At 36.2% G+C, this 16,589-nt stretch overlaps 1 protein-coding gene across 3 annotated transcripts in view; it reads right to left on the minus strand.

The window, feature by feature from the left end:
- Positions 1 to 16,589, minus strand: part of beat-Vc (beaten path Vc) — a 58,841-nt gene that overhangs the window by 4,965 nt on the left and 37,287 nt on the right. For all 3 annotated transcript variants that reach the window (XM_089264513.1, XM_089264525.1, XM_018098026.3), the window contains 2 exons: positions 11,096 to 11,249; positions 8,589 to 8,797 (listed from right to left, as the gene is read on the minus strand). In XM_089264513.1, the coding sequence (XP_089120639.1) occupies positions 8,589 to 8,797; positions 11,096 to 11,249 (363 nt within the window). The remainder of the gene's footprint in view (positions 1 to 8,588; positions 8,798 to 11,095; positions 11,250 to 16,589) is intronic.

The raw sequence follows: 16,589 nt of genomic DNA on the forward strand, positions 1-16,589 counted from the left end.
ATATACAGGTGAGCCACTTTGGGGGCTAGCCGGTGTGTCCGGTCCGGGCACCGCAAATGATGAACCCATATTAAAAACTCAAAAGTCAAAAGTGCTTGATGGACAGAGCAGGTTAGACCTTTAAGTATATATTTATATATGGGAAATCTCTATAGTAATTAGGTGTGTGTGTGTGTGTGCTTACAAAGGACACTCACACACCTACTTGGATCACGTCCAGAGCAAACTTTGACGAAACTTAATCAGTGGCAGCCAGTGCGACACATGGCACGCAACTAAGCGGAAAAATATTTGCCAAGCTAAAAGTTTTTACACGCGCCCCACAAAGCCATTTTTGCTTTTGTTGTTGCTGTTGTGCTATCATCAAAGAGCGCTAGGTGATTGCCGTTAGAAAATCGAGACACGGCAAACACTTTTGCTGGCTGTTGTGTTGAAAGTTTTTCAGGTGGATTCGATGCTGGGCGATGGCACTTTGGTGACAGAAATTCCCAAGTTGATTGTTGGTCTGTCAACAGCTTCTCGCAGCCATTGAAACAAAAAACTGACTACAAGCCACTACGACACTACACCAACAACACTGGACAACACTGGACAACAGGGCAGAACATAGCCCAGCACAGGGCATGGGCATTAAGTTGAAACTACGTGCTGCATCGGACATGGGAGACATTGTTTTATGCAACCAGAGCGGTTAAAGCTGAGCTAAAGGGGCGTGGCCAGCTGGATGGCTGCTGCTCTCGAAAACTTTTGTCACCAGCTCAGCTCAGCTCGTTGATGAAGTTTGATGGGCAACGTTGGCTGGTTGGCTTTTATATTTGGTAATGTTGTCTCCTCATTTTATATATGGCTTGGATTGTTCTTTTTACGGCTTCAGCTGGACGCACACAAACACAGAGGCACAGATATATGCTATATGCATGGCTGTTGGCATATGCCAGAAATGGCTCACAACATGCTGAAAATTCAGTCATTTCTTTTATGTTCGGGCGGTCAGTTTATGCGTCTCTCGTTGGTTATTGAAAAATATGAGCCAAATATGAGATGCTTCTTAAGAGAAAATTCTCTAAGATCTCTGTCGCTTTGATATCGTTTTACTATTGTAAAGAGCATATCATTTGTTGTTATTTAAGGAAACGACCTAGGAAATTGATAGCTTGAGTCTTGGCATCAGCCAGACGAAGGGCAGTTGCTTATTAAATCATTGTAGATATTATTTCGGTGCAACGTCCACATAGTGTTCCATATAAAATGCCGTTGGCTTTATATGTTAGTCATGCTTTGGATTCGCTCTAAGTTCTTTTTCTCCCTTTATCTCTATCTCCAACTCGAGGCAAATCGAATATATTTACCAACTGCATCGATAAGTAAGTCATAAACTTACTCTTGCAAAGTTTTTTGTATATTCATGGATTCTTTAGAGACGTGATTTACACTGTTTGAAAACATTTGGCAAGTGTACAGAGGCAAATCGAAATAGGTGGACTATAAATGTATATAAAATATATTTTCTTTAAAACTGACTTTAATTTAATATATTATAGATTTTCATTCTAGTGTAGTTTTGAAAGCTCTTAAATTCTCTTAAATACGGACAAACTGTTTATATAGTACAATAAATCCGAGTAAGTCCGGAATATCTTTTTTATTGATAATTATTAAAAAAAAAAACTTAAATTTGTTTTGTTGACAAAGACAAAATTGCCAACTTAACTCCTCAATTCAGCTCCCGTAACTAACTTAAACTTGATTCTTGATAATATATGTATTTTAAATATGCTTAGCCATGAAATTTATATGAAGTTCAATTTTACTTAATATACGGTACTACGATTCTAGTTAAAAGTCTACTCTGCTGCAGACTATTTATAGGAAATTTTCGGGAAATTTTGCTAAGGGCACGTGCGTGTTAAACAATTAACATAGCGCCCATCGAATTGTTTGAATTGAACATGGATATTCAAGCCATAAAGGTTTCATTATTCCCTGTATCTATTGAAAAGACGAGTGCAGTTTAAAATGACATTGTTCAAGTCTGTGTTGTAGGCAGAATGATAGGTTTAGCGAAACAGGTGAACCAAGCTAGCCTTATACAATAGTCTGTTGGCCGTTCAATTGTTTCATTATGTTTTCGCTTAAATTCATATAATAAGTATTATAATTAGTTTATTGGCTTATTGCTTATTGCTTATTGCTTACACTTTTCTTTAATTTATGGAATAGTTGCATATGTTAATTTAATGTTAATATTTTATTATAACATTAGAAGAACTGCTAAGTAGCATTATGTTATGAAAGTCACAGCAGCCAGTAAAATTGTCTAACGCACTTCTGTTACGAATTTCAGCAAATCTGTTGACGTAAGTATCCGTATTATTTATAATAGGGTCAAATCGGGCTGTTTATTCGCTGAATCAATTGAAATGCAAAATCAGGTCATACATTTGTTTTAAATGTACATACATAACAGAGGAGAGCATGGCCGACTTTATTCAAGCTTAATTATTGATCAGGTGCAACAGCCGAGTGATTGATGGCCTGTTTCGGCCTTGGATTGTACAAGACACTAAATAAGTTTGATGCAATTGATTAACTTTCGTTCCTAGTCATCGAATAAAGTTTTTTGTCTACAATCCAATGCCCAGGGTATCTCCCAGTTGGGCTCTTCCGACATGAGGCGTTGTGCTTAGGATTTATTGTCGATACACATTCAATACGAAGCAGATGCATCATTTTATACGTCATTGATTAAATAAATTAAATTATACTTTAAGATATGCCAGAATCAAAATAGATTGATTGACCTTTATTTATACATTAGAATCATCATCAAAATTATGAAATAATTGAAATGAATATTTATATATATACGGTTTCTGAAAGCACTTTCCCGGTGTCGCTTAACTCTTTTATAAAACACTTTCTTGCTCAATTGTCCATGACCAAGTGCCAATACTCTTCTCCTGTCAAAACCTCTAGCTTTGGTCGCATATACTTGTTACTAGCTGTCTCGCTCTTACTCAGGACACCTGGGACCACGTTCAGCAACATCTACAGTTGTCTTTTTCCTAGTGACAATACATTCTTTAATTGCCCTTCAACACTAAATCAATCGATTAGCTCGAATTGCCAGTCTTTCCCAAGACTACTGTATTAAGAAATCAAATTTCAACTCCAACAACAGCGTAATATCGCACTGATACGACATACATATATTCTAAACGCCTCCACGAATCTATTTAGTAAATGAGGAACATAGATTTTTTTGCATTAAGAAACAGAAGAATTTGCTTTATTTATACGATTTTTATTCTTGCGTATTTTTATCAGTGATACGGATAGCTGTAGTAGATTTCCCCAGTTTAATTTATCCATCTAGTGTTTGTAATTCGAATGAGTTGATTTCTATTGTTGTTGATGAAACTCCGCTGCCACTCGCCTCCGAGGCAGCCACCTCCACAATTGCAGCCGAAGATGTTGCAGGATCGACGACCGCAATAGGTGCCCACCTTACGCTTTCCATCGCCACAAATGACAATCGAACAGATGCCACCGATGCCAGAACGCCCACCCGCATCGCCGCAGCTGCCTCGGCCCACAGTATAGGTGAGCTGCATCGATTGCCGGCAGCATTGCGCCTGAGCGCAGCCCGCATAGGCCAGGACGAGGGCGAGAGCCAGTAGAATGGTTGTAGTCTTCATGTTAGCGGTACTACGATTCTAGTTAAAAGTCTACTCTGCTGCAGACTATTTATAGGAAATTTTTGGGAAATTTTGATAAGGGCACGTGCGTGTTAAACAAATTATTTAATCACATATCGAATTGTTTTCTTTGCGTTCCCTGAATCTATTGAAAAGACGAGTGCAGTTTATAATGGCATTGTCACAGTCTGTGCTATAGATAGAATGAAAGGTGTAGTGAAACAGACTTAGTCTTATCCAATAGTCTGTTGCTTCATTATGATTTCCCTTAAATACATTTATGAAAAGTATTATAATGTTTTTAGTGGCACTACAAAAAGTTTTATAAATTGTTTATTGGCTTATTGCTTATTGCTTAAAGTTTTCTTTAATTGATGCAAATGTTAATTAAATGTTAATATATTATTATAACATGACAAGAACTGTTGTTATGAAAGGCGTACACACAGGCAGCAGTAAAATCGTCTTTTACGAATTTAAGGAGATCTGTAACACATAAGAAGCGTCAATATCACTTATAATGAGGTTGACTTGGGCTTTTTATTCGTTGAATCACTTGAAATGCGAAATCAGGTCATACATTTGCTTAAAATGTACAAACATAACAGGATGAACAGAGTATAAGCGACTTTATTTGAGCTTAATTATTGATCAGTCAAGTGATTGATGGCCTGCTTAGGTCTTAGAATCCACAAGATACTAAATTAGTTCAATCTTAATCATCGAACTTGTTGAGATCTAGAGTATTTAAGTTTTATTCCACAATACTATGTACAGGGTATCTCCCAGCTGGGCCCACCCAACATGAGGCGCTGTGCTTAGGTTTTATTATCGATACACATTCAATACGATTCACTTGTATTATTATATAAGTCATTGATTAAAATATATGTTTAAATTATTCTTTAAACTATGTCAGAATCAAAATAGATTGATTGACCTTTATTTATACTTTAGAATCATCAACTAAATGATGAAATAAATTAAAAAAATATTTATATATATACGGTTTCTGAAAGCACTTATGTACTTTAAAATAGTTTCTGCCAGCTTATTAATTCCACTTGCTGCTCAAGATGCTTATTAAATCATTGTAGATATTATTTCAGTGCAACGTCCACATAGTGTTCCATATAAAATGCCGTTGGTTTTCTATGTTAGTCATGCTTTGGATTCACTCTAAGTTCTATTTCTCCCGTTTTTCTCTCTCCAACTCGAGGCAAATCGAATATAACTGCATCGATAAGTACTCTTGCAAAGTTTTTTGTATATTCATGGATTCTTTAGAGATGTGATTTACACTGTTTGAAAACATTTGGCCAAGTGTACAGAGGCAAATCGAAATAGGTGGACTATATACTATATATGTATGTATATAAAATATAATCTTAAAACTAACATAAATTTAATTTAAAAAATTTAATTGAATTTTATAATATATATTTTAAACATTCATCATTCTTCCTTAGTTTTTAAAGCCTTTAAACGCTCTTAAAGGCTTAGAATATGTTAGATGCGAGCATCGCCGGCTATTATATTTTATTTCTAAATACATATTAAAATAATAACTAATGAATTTGTTTTGTTGACTTTTTATAAGAAACAGAAAATTGCCAACTTAACTCCTCAATTCAGCTCCCGTAACTAACTTTAACTTGATTCTTGATAATATATGTATTTTAAATATGCTTAACCATGAAATTTATATGAAGTTCAATTTTACTTAATATATATATGTATATAATATATATTCAGATACCTGTATATATATCGCCATATTAATATCTTAAATACAAGCAATAATTCAATGTCAAAGGCAATGCGGAGTTCTTATATTAAGCAATACAAACTATTTGTTTATGCCAAAAGTGGTTTCAGGGCTTAATTGAAGCATGTTGAGCAGGTGAAATCAAACGAATTGTAATGGGATGATAAAGCTCGAATGGCATTGGATCTAATCTAGTCGTTGTTATTTGCATGTTGAACAAGTAAAGCGTGGCTTACTGCCATATCTAAGTACAAAAGATAAAATTCAAATTGACATGCAAATGGCATAGACGACAAACAATCTAGTGACGGAAAGAAAGACAGAGAAAGAGAAAGAGAGAGTGGGTGTGGGTGTGGGTGTGGAAGTGGGGGGGAGAAGGTAACAACAGGGAAGCACTCTTATTGGGACATCTAAAAACATCCAATTAAAGGCAAAATGCGAATTCAAATTTGATTGTTACGCGTAAACAAATGCTTAAGTGCGCATTATGCAAATCAATACTCTTCTTAAAGTAGCGTCAATAAATAAAGGAGCGCCCCATGGTGGGCTCTCCACGCGCTACGATTTGAAGTAGCAACAAATCGCTGAGCAGGAAAATTGCGACAAATAAATCATTTTGAGCCGCATTCGCTTTCGCATTCGGATTCGGATTCGCGTGCGCGTGCAACAAAAGACATAAGCAGCCCATTTTCATTTGCGCCAAATGACATTTGGGCCCGAATCAATTGATTTGAATTTCAAAGTGTGCCACCCTGTTGCCCAGACCACGCTAGACCAGACCAGAGCTTTGCCGCAATCGTTCCCGTTCCCTGCCCCTTTACCCTTCAGGATGCTGGCCGCAACCGCAGCGGCTGCGTCATCTACGTTGCCAATCAAAGCGAGTGCGAGCTCAAAATGGCGGCCATCATTGCCCGCGGCGCTGACATTAACAAAACCGAACTACAGCAACGCCGTGACCCGGCCGCAAAAAATGAGCTGCTGTCGCCTTTGCTGAGCCCTCTTCAAAATGCGAGTAAACGGTATGCCTAAGCAGTGAGGAACTTAGGTAACATAAGCTATGAAGATGGCCGAAGAGAGCTAGAGAAAGGAAATAGAGGGGGGAAAGACAGCAATACATAAAAGTGTTGGTAAAGATCATGAGAAAGGGAGAAACAGAGCGAGAGCATGAGACAGAGACAGAGATAAACAAACAGATAGATAATTAGATAGTAAAAAAACAACTAGAGAGAGAGAGAAAGAAATAGAAGAAGTCATCAGTGATATCGATTAGTCTACAAGTCCAGTGAGAGAGACAGTCAGACTAGAAAGCGAGAGTGTGTGTGAGTGAGGGAGAGAGAGAGAGATAGATAAACAAAAAGAGACAGGCAAATCATAATTCAAGCAAAAGTCTGTGGATATTAAATCTTCATATTACTTCAATCTAATATTATCGATAGCAGATATAATTCGATTAAAAATCGATATGACGCTCCATCTATGTAAATTACATACAACATTTATTATGTTCTATTTATCTTTCGATATATCTTGCTTGAGTAGCTTTCACTCTGTGTCTCACACATTTTTAGCTAAAAGTGTTGACAATCGGCCTCTAGGGTATCCCTTAAGTCGTTCAACACTCAACCACGATTTGTACATGTTATCATTGCTGTTGTTGTTGTTGTTGTTGTTTGAGTTATGCTCCGTTGTCTAGTGCCTGGGCTGGGCTGGGCTGGGCTGGGCTGCACGTGACAACGGCCCAGCCGCCTTTTTGGGGGCAGATTATAAATTGATTCGTACAAAGCTCACAATTGAGCTGAACTTGGGCCAGTCAGGTGGCAGAGCAGTCGAGATAGGCGCTGGGCTGCTGCGCCGACTGTGAGACTGAGCTCTAGATTTATTAACAATCATTACTCATACAAATGGCTGAAGCGTGTCACAATTTTGCAGCATTTATGCGGCGTCCTTTGAACTGCGCGTACGCGCCTACTCCGACTGTCGCTCTGCCAATGATAAATGAAAAGGAGTTGAGCACCGCGCACCACCCACTCGCCCGCCCGCTCGCTGCTGGCACCGTTGGCACCGCTGGCGGCGAACCGTGCAAAGACCATTTATAATTTTATTAAGTGTTTTCAAAATTGCACATAATTTGTTGTCTTTGTGTGAGAAACAGAGAGGGAGAGAGAGAAAGAGAGAGAGGGAGAGAGAGAGAGAGAGAGAGAGAGAGAGAGGGAGAGAGAGACATACATACAGACATAGATAGGCATACATACATTCATACATATATACATAAATCAAATAAGTAAATAGCGAGAGTCGTGCACTTAGAGAAATTTATATAGAGTTAGGTTTGCATATGGGATTATACTATGTAATTGTATTTATTTTTTTAAATTCATTAGTATAAAAATTAAATATTGGAGTTTATAAATTTTACAGAAATAAATGCCTGAAAATCTACATAAATTATTTATAAAAAAAAAAATAAATATTTTATAATAAAATAGCAAACAAAAAATTTAGCTTTTTAATATAAATTTGTGTTCAAGTATATTTAATTAGAATTATTAGATTATTATATAATTATTATTATATTAGATTATATATAATTATGGAAATGCATATTTACTCAATCCAATACTCAATTGCAAATAAATATAATAATATTTCGTAGGTTTAATATATTCAATTAGCATATTGAAACCTAACATTTTATTTCTTTGATATTTGATCTATGTTTTCTTTCATTTAAGGTTTATCTGAGATCTGACTCTGAGAGCTATATCATATTATATATTATATAGACATCAGATCATGTTCATATCAAGAAGCTAAGAAGCGTTTCGGTTTTATAATATAATTGTATTATTTACAGAATTCTTAGTCAATTAACATTATTTTTACATTTTCAAGCTGTTAAAGCTAAAATAAAGCCAAAATAGGTTAATATTCACATTCATAAACAAACTGAGTCAAAGACTTTTCTTCTAAACTTTCTTTCATTTGAATTTCTAACTCATTCTAAAATTCTCTTTGACTTTTTTCGCAGTGTATTGTCGTGCCCGTGTCGGTGCGCATAGGACACGCAGCTGGGTCAGTGGGCTGTGTATAATTTGTCTAGCTTTTTTTTTTTTGATACATACCGCCAACGGTCATATTGGCCGCTTTATCGATCAGCTCGAACTCGGGCGCATCGCCGGACACCTCGCAGCGGTACTGTCCGGACGAATGGATATTCAGCTTCTCCAGTTCCACGTTGCAGATGAATTGATTGCAATGCGACGAGCCGTCGGCTATGGTGACACCTTTGACGGGAAACCAATTTGTTGTTGGCGGCGTTAGCGGCGAGTATCTGCAAAGGCATAGAAATTGACTGAGTGTAACAGAGAGAATCATAGCGAGAAAAAGAGAGAGAGGGTGTGTGTGAGAGAGAGAGAGAGAGCGAGCGAGCGAACGCCTTGGAGTTCGAGTGCTGCGCAAAAATCGTATCCATGAAATATTTATGAGCCGCATGCAAAAAGGCTCGGCTTCAGCTGCATTTTGCGCCAACGTTGCGCAACTGCGGTTCAAATAAAAATCCATCGATTTGCAGCACCGTTTCATATAAATGCACACATACATACATACATACATACAAACATACATACGTATATATGTTTCGTTATGTATGAATATCGCGGGCATTATGCCGCTTTCAATGGCTGCTGCAACTGCGGCTGTGCTTGAGGCTTAGTACCTTTCAAGAGCTTCAATTTGAAACAAACTCAAACAAAACAGAAACCAAAAAAAAAAAAAAAAACGTTTTGCAATCAAATTCACATTCAAATGCGTTTGCCAGGGCTGCACCACAATTGTGCATAACTTGAAAATAAATGTGATTCTCATTGAACTTTTTGGACCCACTGAATAATTGCACACACAAATAGTTGAATAATTTGTCTCGCTGACTTTTTGTGGAATGGAATTTGTTAATTTAGTTATTTATGATTACCTTTTATGTGAAAATATGCTGCTTGTAAATTTATTTAATTTTTTGTTGTTTAAGCTCTCAATGTATTTTAAGGAAAAATTGAAGCGACTTTAACTGAGTGCTTCAAATTATATCAGATATTTTTTCTTAGGCTATAAATATTCTTAACTAAGTATTCATATAATACAAAGATGTTGAATGCTTTGAGTAGAATTACTTACTTTAGTTTTAGATTTATAAGGAACATTTCAATTTGGATAATAACCAGTTCTTATGAGATATATGAAACGGTTTTCACATAAAGGATCATGCGCTGAACCCATTGCTACTGGGATTTCAGTGTTATTATACACACTTTTTTTGAAAATGTATGCTACTGTCAAGAGGCGTGGTAGATCTGTAAGATATATGTATTCTTGATCAGGGCTTAGGGGATGGAAGGGTCTCGACTTGAACTTTTATTTTCCATATTCTTTAGCTTTCATTAATAATTTGTACTTCAATTCTTTCCATACCCATTTACTAGCAAGTCTAAAACATCATTTGTGATGTTTAGAGAGAGAAACAAAATTTAAAATTATTTGCAATCATTGAAAAATGTTTTACCTTACGAGCAGCACACGTAAAACATTTAACTAGAAAAATTTCGGTTTTCACGGCCACAAAATGTCTGTGCATAATAAATATACATATAAATTCCCATTAAATATCATATAATAATAAAATAAAAATATCATCTATAAATAAATCAATGCAAAATAATAACATTGAAATATAAACGTTATATGACTGCATATAGTTTGCATTGTTATTGGCGTTGCTTAAATATGTATTTGAAAATTTTGCATTGTTTGAGAATAGTTTCGTTTGATAATGTATTTCAATAGAATTTATTTCAATTCATAATTTTAAACGATGGAAAATTGTATCTGTTCAATAATGCTTTATTTTGGCACAATATCAGTTTGCAATATTTAATGTTTTTCCCCATGTGAATTGTTGCACTAATTAATAAATAATTTCGTTTATTTGCCACACTAAAAACTTTTGGCATTTTTATAGCTAATGGAGATGCTTTACATGTGTTTCAACAACTTATTTTCATAGCTCTTAAATCAATAACCGAAAAATGTTTGCCTAAAAAAAAGAAAATGCCGATTCCAAAGAGCGGAAACATTTTGTGCTCGATTAAGCCGAAGCATTGACCAACAATTAAGCCAGTTAAATAAAAACTGCGCTTTACACATATTTAAACGGCTGGCGTGAGCGTTGATCCGAGAGAGGCGCGACTGTGGGGGGGTGTTACCTACGTGCCACTGCTGGCGCCCATAAAATCCATTTCAATTAAGCATTTAAATTAGTCGCGACACTTTCAACCGATCGAGTGCGCAGTGACACTCAGCTGCTCCGGCCATCCGCCACCTGCTCCTCCTCCTCCTCCTGCTGCTGCCACGCAATACTATGTTGCACAGAGTGTTGCAATTTCATGACGTTTTCAATTTGCACCATAAAATCTGCATGAATGCGCCGGCACACTCGCCCAGCCATTTTATTATTTCCAGGCAGAGTCGAAAATATTTTTATGACTGTTTTTTATTTGTTTTACAGTCGCAGCCGCAGCAGTCGTAGCAGCAGCAGCAGTTACCAAAAAAAAAAAAAAAAAAAAGGGCCAATGCTTACCTGAAAAACTCATGGCCGTCCTTATACCATTTGACCGAGTTGAGGGTCCGATTGCCCATCTCATAGCTGCAAAACAGTTTGGCCTTTTGTGAGACATCGATAATGGGCGGGACGGAGAGGCTCGACAGGTGCAGCGCCTCGCTGGGCCCAACAACTGCAAAAATGACCAGAAAAGTAAATGGTTAAACTGCAAACGGTAAATGGTAAATGCCGCTGTTTATCAATAAAGCTGTTGATAACAGCAGTCATACGAAAATGTCCTCAATCCACACAGCAAAACAAATACAAAGTGTAAGCCCTCAGATGAAGGGCGACAAAAATTGTAGTTAAGCATTCAGCTAAATGTGTTGCGACTTAAATTGTTGTTAAATATTCAGAATTATTTCAATGTAGACTTATAGATTTAATACTTTTTATTTTTGAACAGCATTTTTAGTTAGTTTTGATGATGTGATGCTTGCAGCTTATGGGAGATTAGAGCTCTAAATTTGAATATGCAACTGTGTAAGCTTCAGTTTATGGTTAGATCATAAGTAAGAGCAGAGTCAAGAGCAGAGTAGGGATGATGTTGGCGCCCTACTGCATAGATTTTTAATGACAATACATTCATATCATTTGATTATATTTCTAATCGTTGAATCAGCTAAGAAAAGTGTGAGCAATGCATTGAATGCTATGTTCGTCCATAAAGCTTATTGAAAGGAAATGAAGAAGTTCTTTAAAATATTTTTTTGCTAAGGCTCAACCAACATGAACTGAAAATTCTTATGTTGGAACTACAATGATTTTTATTGGGTTTATCTTTGCTTTTTGAAGCTCAACGTTGGAAAGGCTCGAAATATTTACCATGCTCATGCTTGAGCATTAACCTGTCAATTGTCTTAATTATATTTGATTACGAAATTCAACTCTTCAGCATTCGAGCTGCATTCCTTGCCAACTGCGTCCTCTCACGATATAATTATAAATAAATAGATAAATATATAGATAAGTATTTATACATGAATATATAGATTTCGATATTTCATATTATGCAATATTGCTTGCACAACTTTACACATTTTTACGTGTTCGGACAGTTGTCTTATAGCCCTCATCTGTCAATGAAAATGTCCACAGAATGTCGTTTGCCAAGATCCGTGGAGCATCTCAGTCGAACGGCAACTGCTTTAATCGAGCAACAAATAGCCATTTCTGATAATACTTATATTCTTGCTTGGATTGCAAATGATTTTGCTGAAACATTCTTGATTAACATTGGGCAGTGAATTTTTAAGTATATAAAAATTTAATTTGCAATATCAATTTCATTTCATTTTCACTATATTTCAGACTAATCTAAATACAACAAATTTATTTCATACCTAGCGCCCACAAAAGTATCTAAGTTAAGCACCTACAAATGTTTCGTCAGTCTTGCGAACAAGCATTAACTTAAGTGATTATCAATTAGACCGACAATCATCAGCCAAATCATTCATCAGTTCAGCCGTTTTCCGTGGCGCTCAAATGTATGCTATAATTTTTTTCCACATCTGCCCAAGGCTTCACATATATTCATTTGTCGCTTGTTCCTTGTATCTTTTACCCATTTAAATAGTGTATTTAACTGACCAAAGGGTGCACAGATGGCAGGTAGGTGGCTTTTAATTAAGTTTCTTTTGCACTTTTTGGCAGATAATAAAAATTACTACAATTTGACCAGAGGCAGCCAAATGTATTTGTGGCATTGTAATTATTATTGTAGTCCTTGTTCTGATAGTTGTTATCTCTCTCTCTCTCTCTCTCTCTCTCTCTCTCTCCCTCTATCTTAAACCGTGTGTGTGTGTGTGTGAGTTTTTTTTTATCTGAACTATGAACTTTTGCCTGCCGACAAAATAATTAGCGTGCTGCCATCTCGCTCGCACACAAATCTCGTTTGCCTGTTTGCCTCTCGCTCTGCCCATTGTGCAGGAGCGGAAGCAACAGTTTTTCATTTGTTTATGTGTCCGAGTTTCCGTGGCAGAGCCGGATTTAATGGTCCTGTATAGTCATGTTCACTAATTACAACAACAAACAACAAGCAACAGACAACGGACAACAAACAAAAATTAACTTATGTGCCCCATAAATTAGCAACGTAATATAACTTATTCCGTTTGGCTCGGCTTAATGACATTTGCTCAGGCAGAACTTTGCGATAATTCGCTCATAAACTTTGTCCCATTATATTAAGTATAATTGATTTATTTGAGAGGCAAAAGTAATATATTTATATATATATATATAAATATAGATATAATTTTTAATTATGCACTTAAGCTTTGATTACGACAAATTGTGTGCTGGGCTCGACTGCTGCCTGAGTTATTGTATTAGATCACAGTTATGGACAAAGTTTTTTGTGGGTATGTGAATGAAAGACTTCAGTCACAACATGAATTCATGTAGCTATGTCTAGGTTTTTATACCCTAGACATAAACTCAACACTTAAATCTAGTGTATCTATGGCTGGGTTAATAAGGCGTTGCTATTTTAGGCTGTCAGCATTCATCTGCCTTAGAGAGTCATCAGAAGCATATTTAGAATCCCTGTATACTTTCCATTTTCAGGCCTGAGCACTAAGTTTTAAGGGATCGTAAATTCTTGAATACCTGATTTTTCAATTGAATAATAAATGAATATACTTATGTCAGACTACTGCCAACTTCAAGTCTTAAATTAATTTTCTGTGAATTTCTTTCAAATAAGCCGAAGCGTGTAAGCCGTAAATAAAAGAGATTTCACATGTACATGCTTCAATATGGGAGTAAACCCTTTCATTTCAATTATTATGTTTGTTATGATTCCGAGAATTTGTGCTGAGTTCGTCAAAAGGCCTGGGTTCTGGGTATTAAAGGTCTAATGCATTTGAAGTGAATGCCTTATGAAAACAAAAGAGAAGAGAGAATTACAGAGGTGTTGTTGAATCCTTGTATTTATACACATATACATATGTTTACACATATCTGTATCTGTATCTGTATCTGTATCTGTATCTGTATCTGTATCTGTATCTGTATCTGTATCTGTATCTGTATCTGTATCTGTATCTGTATCTGTATCTGTATCTGTATCTGTATCTGTATCTGTATCTGTATCTGTATCTGTATCTGTATCTGTATCTGTATCTGTATCTGTATCTGTATCTGTATCTGTATCTGTATCTGTATCTGTATCTGTATCTGTATCTGTATCTGTATCTGTATCTGTATCTGTATCTGTATCTGTATCTGTATCTGTATCTGTATCTGTATCTGTATCTGTATCTGTATCTGTATCTGTATCTGTATCTGTATCTGTATCTGTATCTGTATCTGTATCTGTATCTGTATCTGTATCTGTATCTGTATCTGTATCTGTATCTGTATCTGTATCTGTATCTGTATCTGTATCTGTATCTGTATCTGTATCTGTATCTGTATCTGTATCTGTATCTGTATCTGTATCTGTATCTGTATCTGTATCTGTATCTGTATCTGTATCTGTATCTGTATCTGTATCTGTATCTGTATCTGTATCTGTATCTGTATCTGTATCTGTATCTGTATCTGTATCTGTATCTGTATCTGTATCTGTATCTGTATCTGTATCTGTATCTGTATCTGTATGCCCCCAGAACTATACATTATGAATTATTCGTGTTATATTATTGATGGGACAAATATGTAATCGTATTTAAATTAAATTTAAAGATATTTTTTGTATTTGTTATTTAATTTATAACAAATTTGTTTTGTAGTTATTTTTAAGTGGGGGAACAACAAAGAAATAGTTCAAATAAATACAAAAATTAATCAGATATGTAAATTAATGTGAGAATGTGAATTAATATTTTATTTATAAAATACATCTGTGCAAATATTTAACACTTTTTATGCACTTTTTAATGCATTTTTTTGTGCTATGTACATAACATATTTTTGTTGACAAAATGGTTTTGTTTGCTTGAAAAATTAAGTACGGCTGACATGTGCGATTAACTACTTAGCTTGTTGTTGTTGCTTGTGCAACATTGACATGGCTTTAATATTTATGGGCCGAGAGCAGGGCAGGCTTAAAGCAATTTGCCAGCCCGAAAGTTAGCCGACAAATTGCTTCAGACCAGGCCAAAACCAAGCCGCATTACTCATAATGACGAGCAAAAAATTCGATTAGCTTAGAAAGCAATTAACATGCTAAGCACACACACGCACACACACATAGAGAACTTAACATACAACGAAATTAAAAAGGATTTCTGGCGCAAATGACGAAGGCATTTTGTGAGCCTGGCCGCAACTATGTATACTACATGGGTTTCCGCCTAAATCTGGCTCAAGTCGTTGCCGGCCAGCTCTCGGACTTTTTCTTATAATACCCTAGGGTAACTAGTGCAAGGGTAGTTGGATTGAAGCCTAGACACGCAGTTATATATTTAAACAAAGACACATTATCATGAATATTGATTTAAAGATTTGACTATTTAGGCATAGTTTGAAAACTCAACATTTTTGATAAGTCAAAGTTTATGTATAAAGAAAAAAAAGGTCCACTCTTTAATAATATTTATCGAAATTTGAAAAGATCTTGCTAATTACTGGAAATGTCGATATATTTTTAGCAGAAATAATTGTTGCTGTCATTCCATATAAACTCATTACAATAATTAATATTAATTTATGCACATATTTTTAAAATATTAATATTTCTAAAGCATTAATATCTCATAAAAACTTAGGGTATTTATCAGTCGTGCATTCCTATTAAAAGCCCTCCCACTCGTTCTGTTCTTCCTCTTTTAATGGGCGGCTCGCTGACGGATTGTTGGGTCAGTTAATATCACTCAGACATGAGACTTAGCTGTCTTGGCGACGGCCGCACACACACACACACGCGCGCGCACACACACACGCTTACGCATTGACAGTTGGCTGACCATGTGTGAGGGCGATGAGTTGGCCGAAAAGACCAGTTGGGCCATAAGATAATGAATGCGTTGACGTTCAAGCATTTAATGTGCCGAAACAATGATGAATTAGTGACGAGACAGAAATATCTCAAGCGCAAAATAATGAGGCGTTTGCTTGGCCTCCTCCTGGCCCACTCGTTCGCATTCGCTGTTACAATCATGGCCAAAAATTCACTATGCGGGCAATTTGCTTTGAATTTAGTTGATTGCTGGACGGAATTTGGCGCCATTCGAGCTCTATGTATCTCTCTCTCTGTGTGTGTGTGTTTGTGTGTGTGTGTGTGAGCAACAGCATGCTTGGAATTTTCGATTAAAGAAAGCAAAGTCCGTACGAAAACATTTTGTATTTAAATTGAAAGAGCAAGTGCTTGAAGCATCTCCTTCAAGCAACTTCCTTAAATACTCAACAGCTATACTCTATCTTCCGGTGGGGTCTAGGTAACTGCTTCTAATGCCATCTACGAGGTAAATTTGTCTTTGTCATCGCCTTTGACATTGACATGTGGCTCATTTCTTTGCCCGCC

Source organism: Drosophila navojoa, chromosome 2, assembly GCF_054131105.1.
Source record: "Drosophila navojoa isolate 15081-1374.11 chromosome 2, UAZ_NAV_1.0, whole genome shotgun sequence".
NCBI lineage: Eukaryota > Metazoa > Arthropoda > Insecta > Diptera > Drosophilidae > Drosophila > Drosophila navojoa.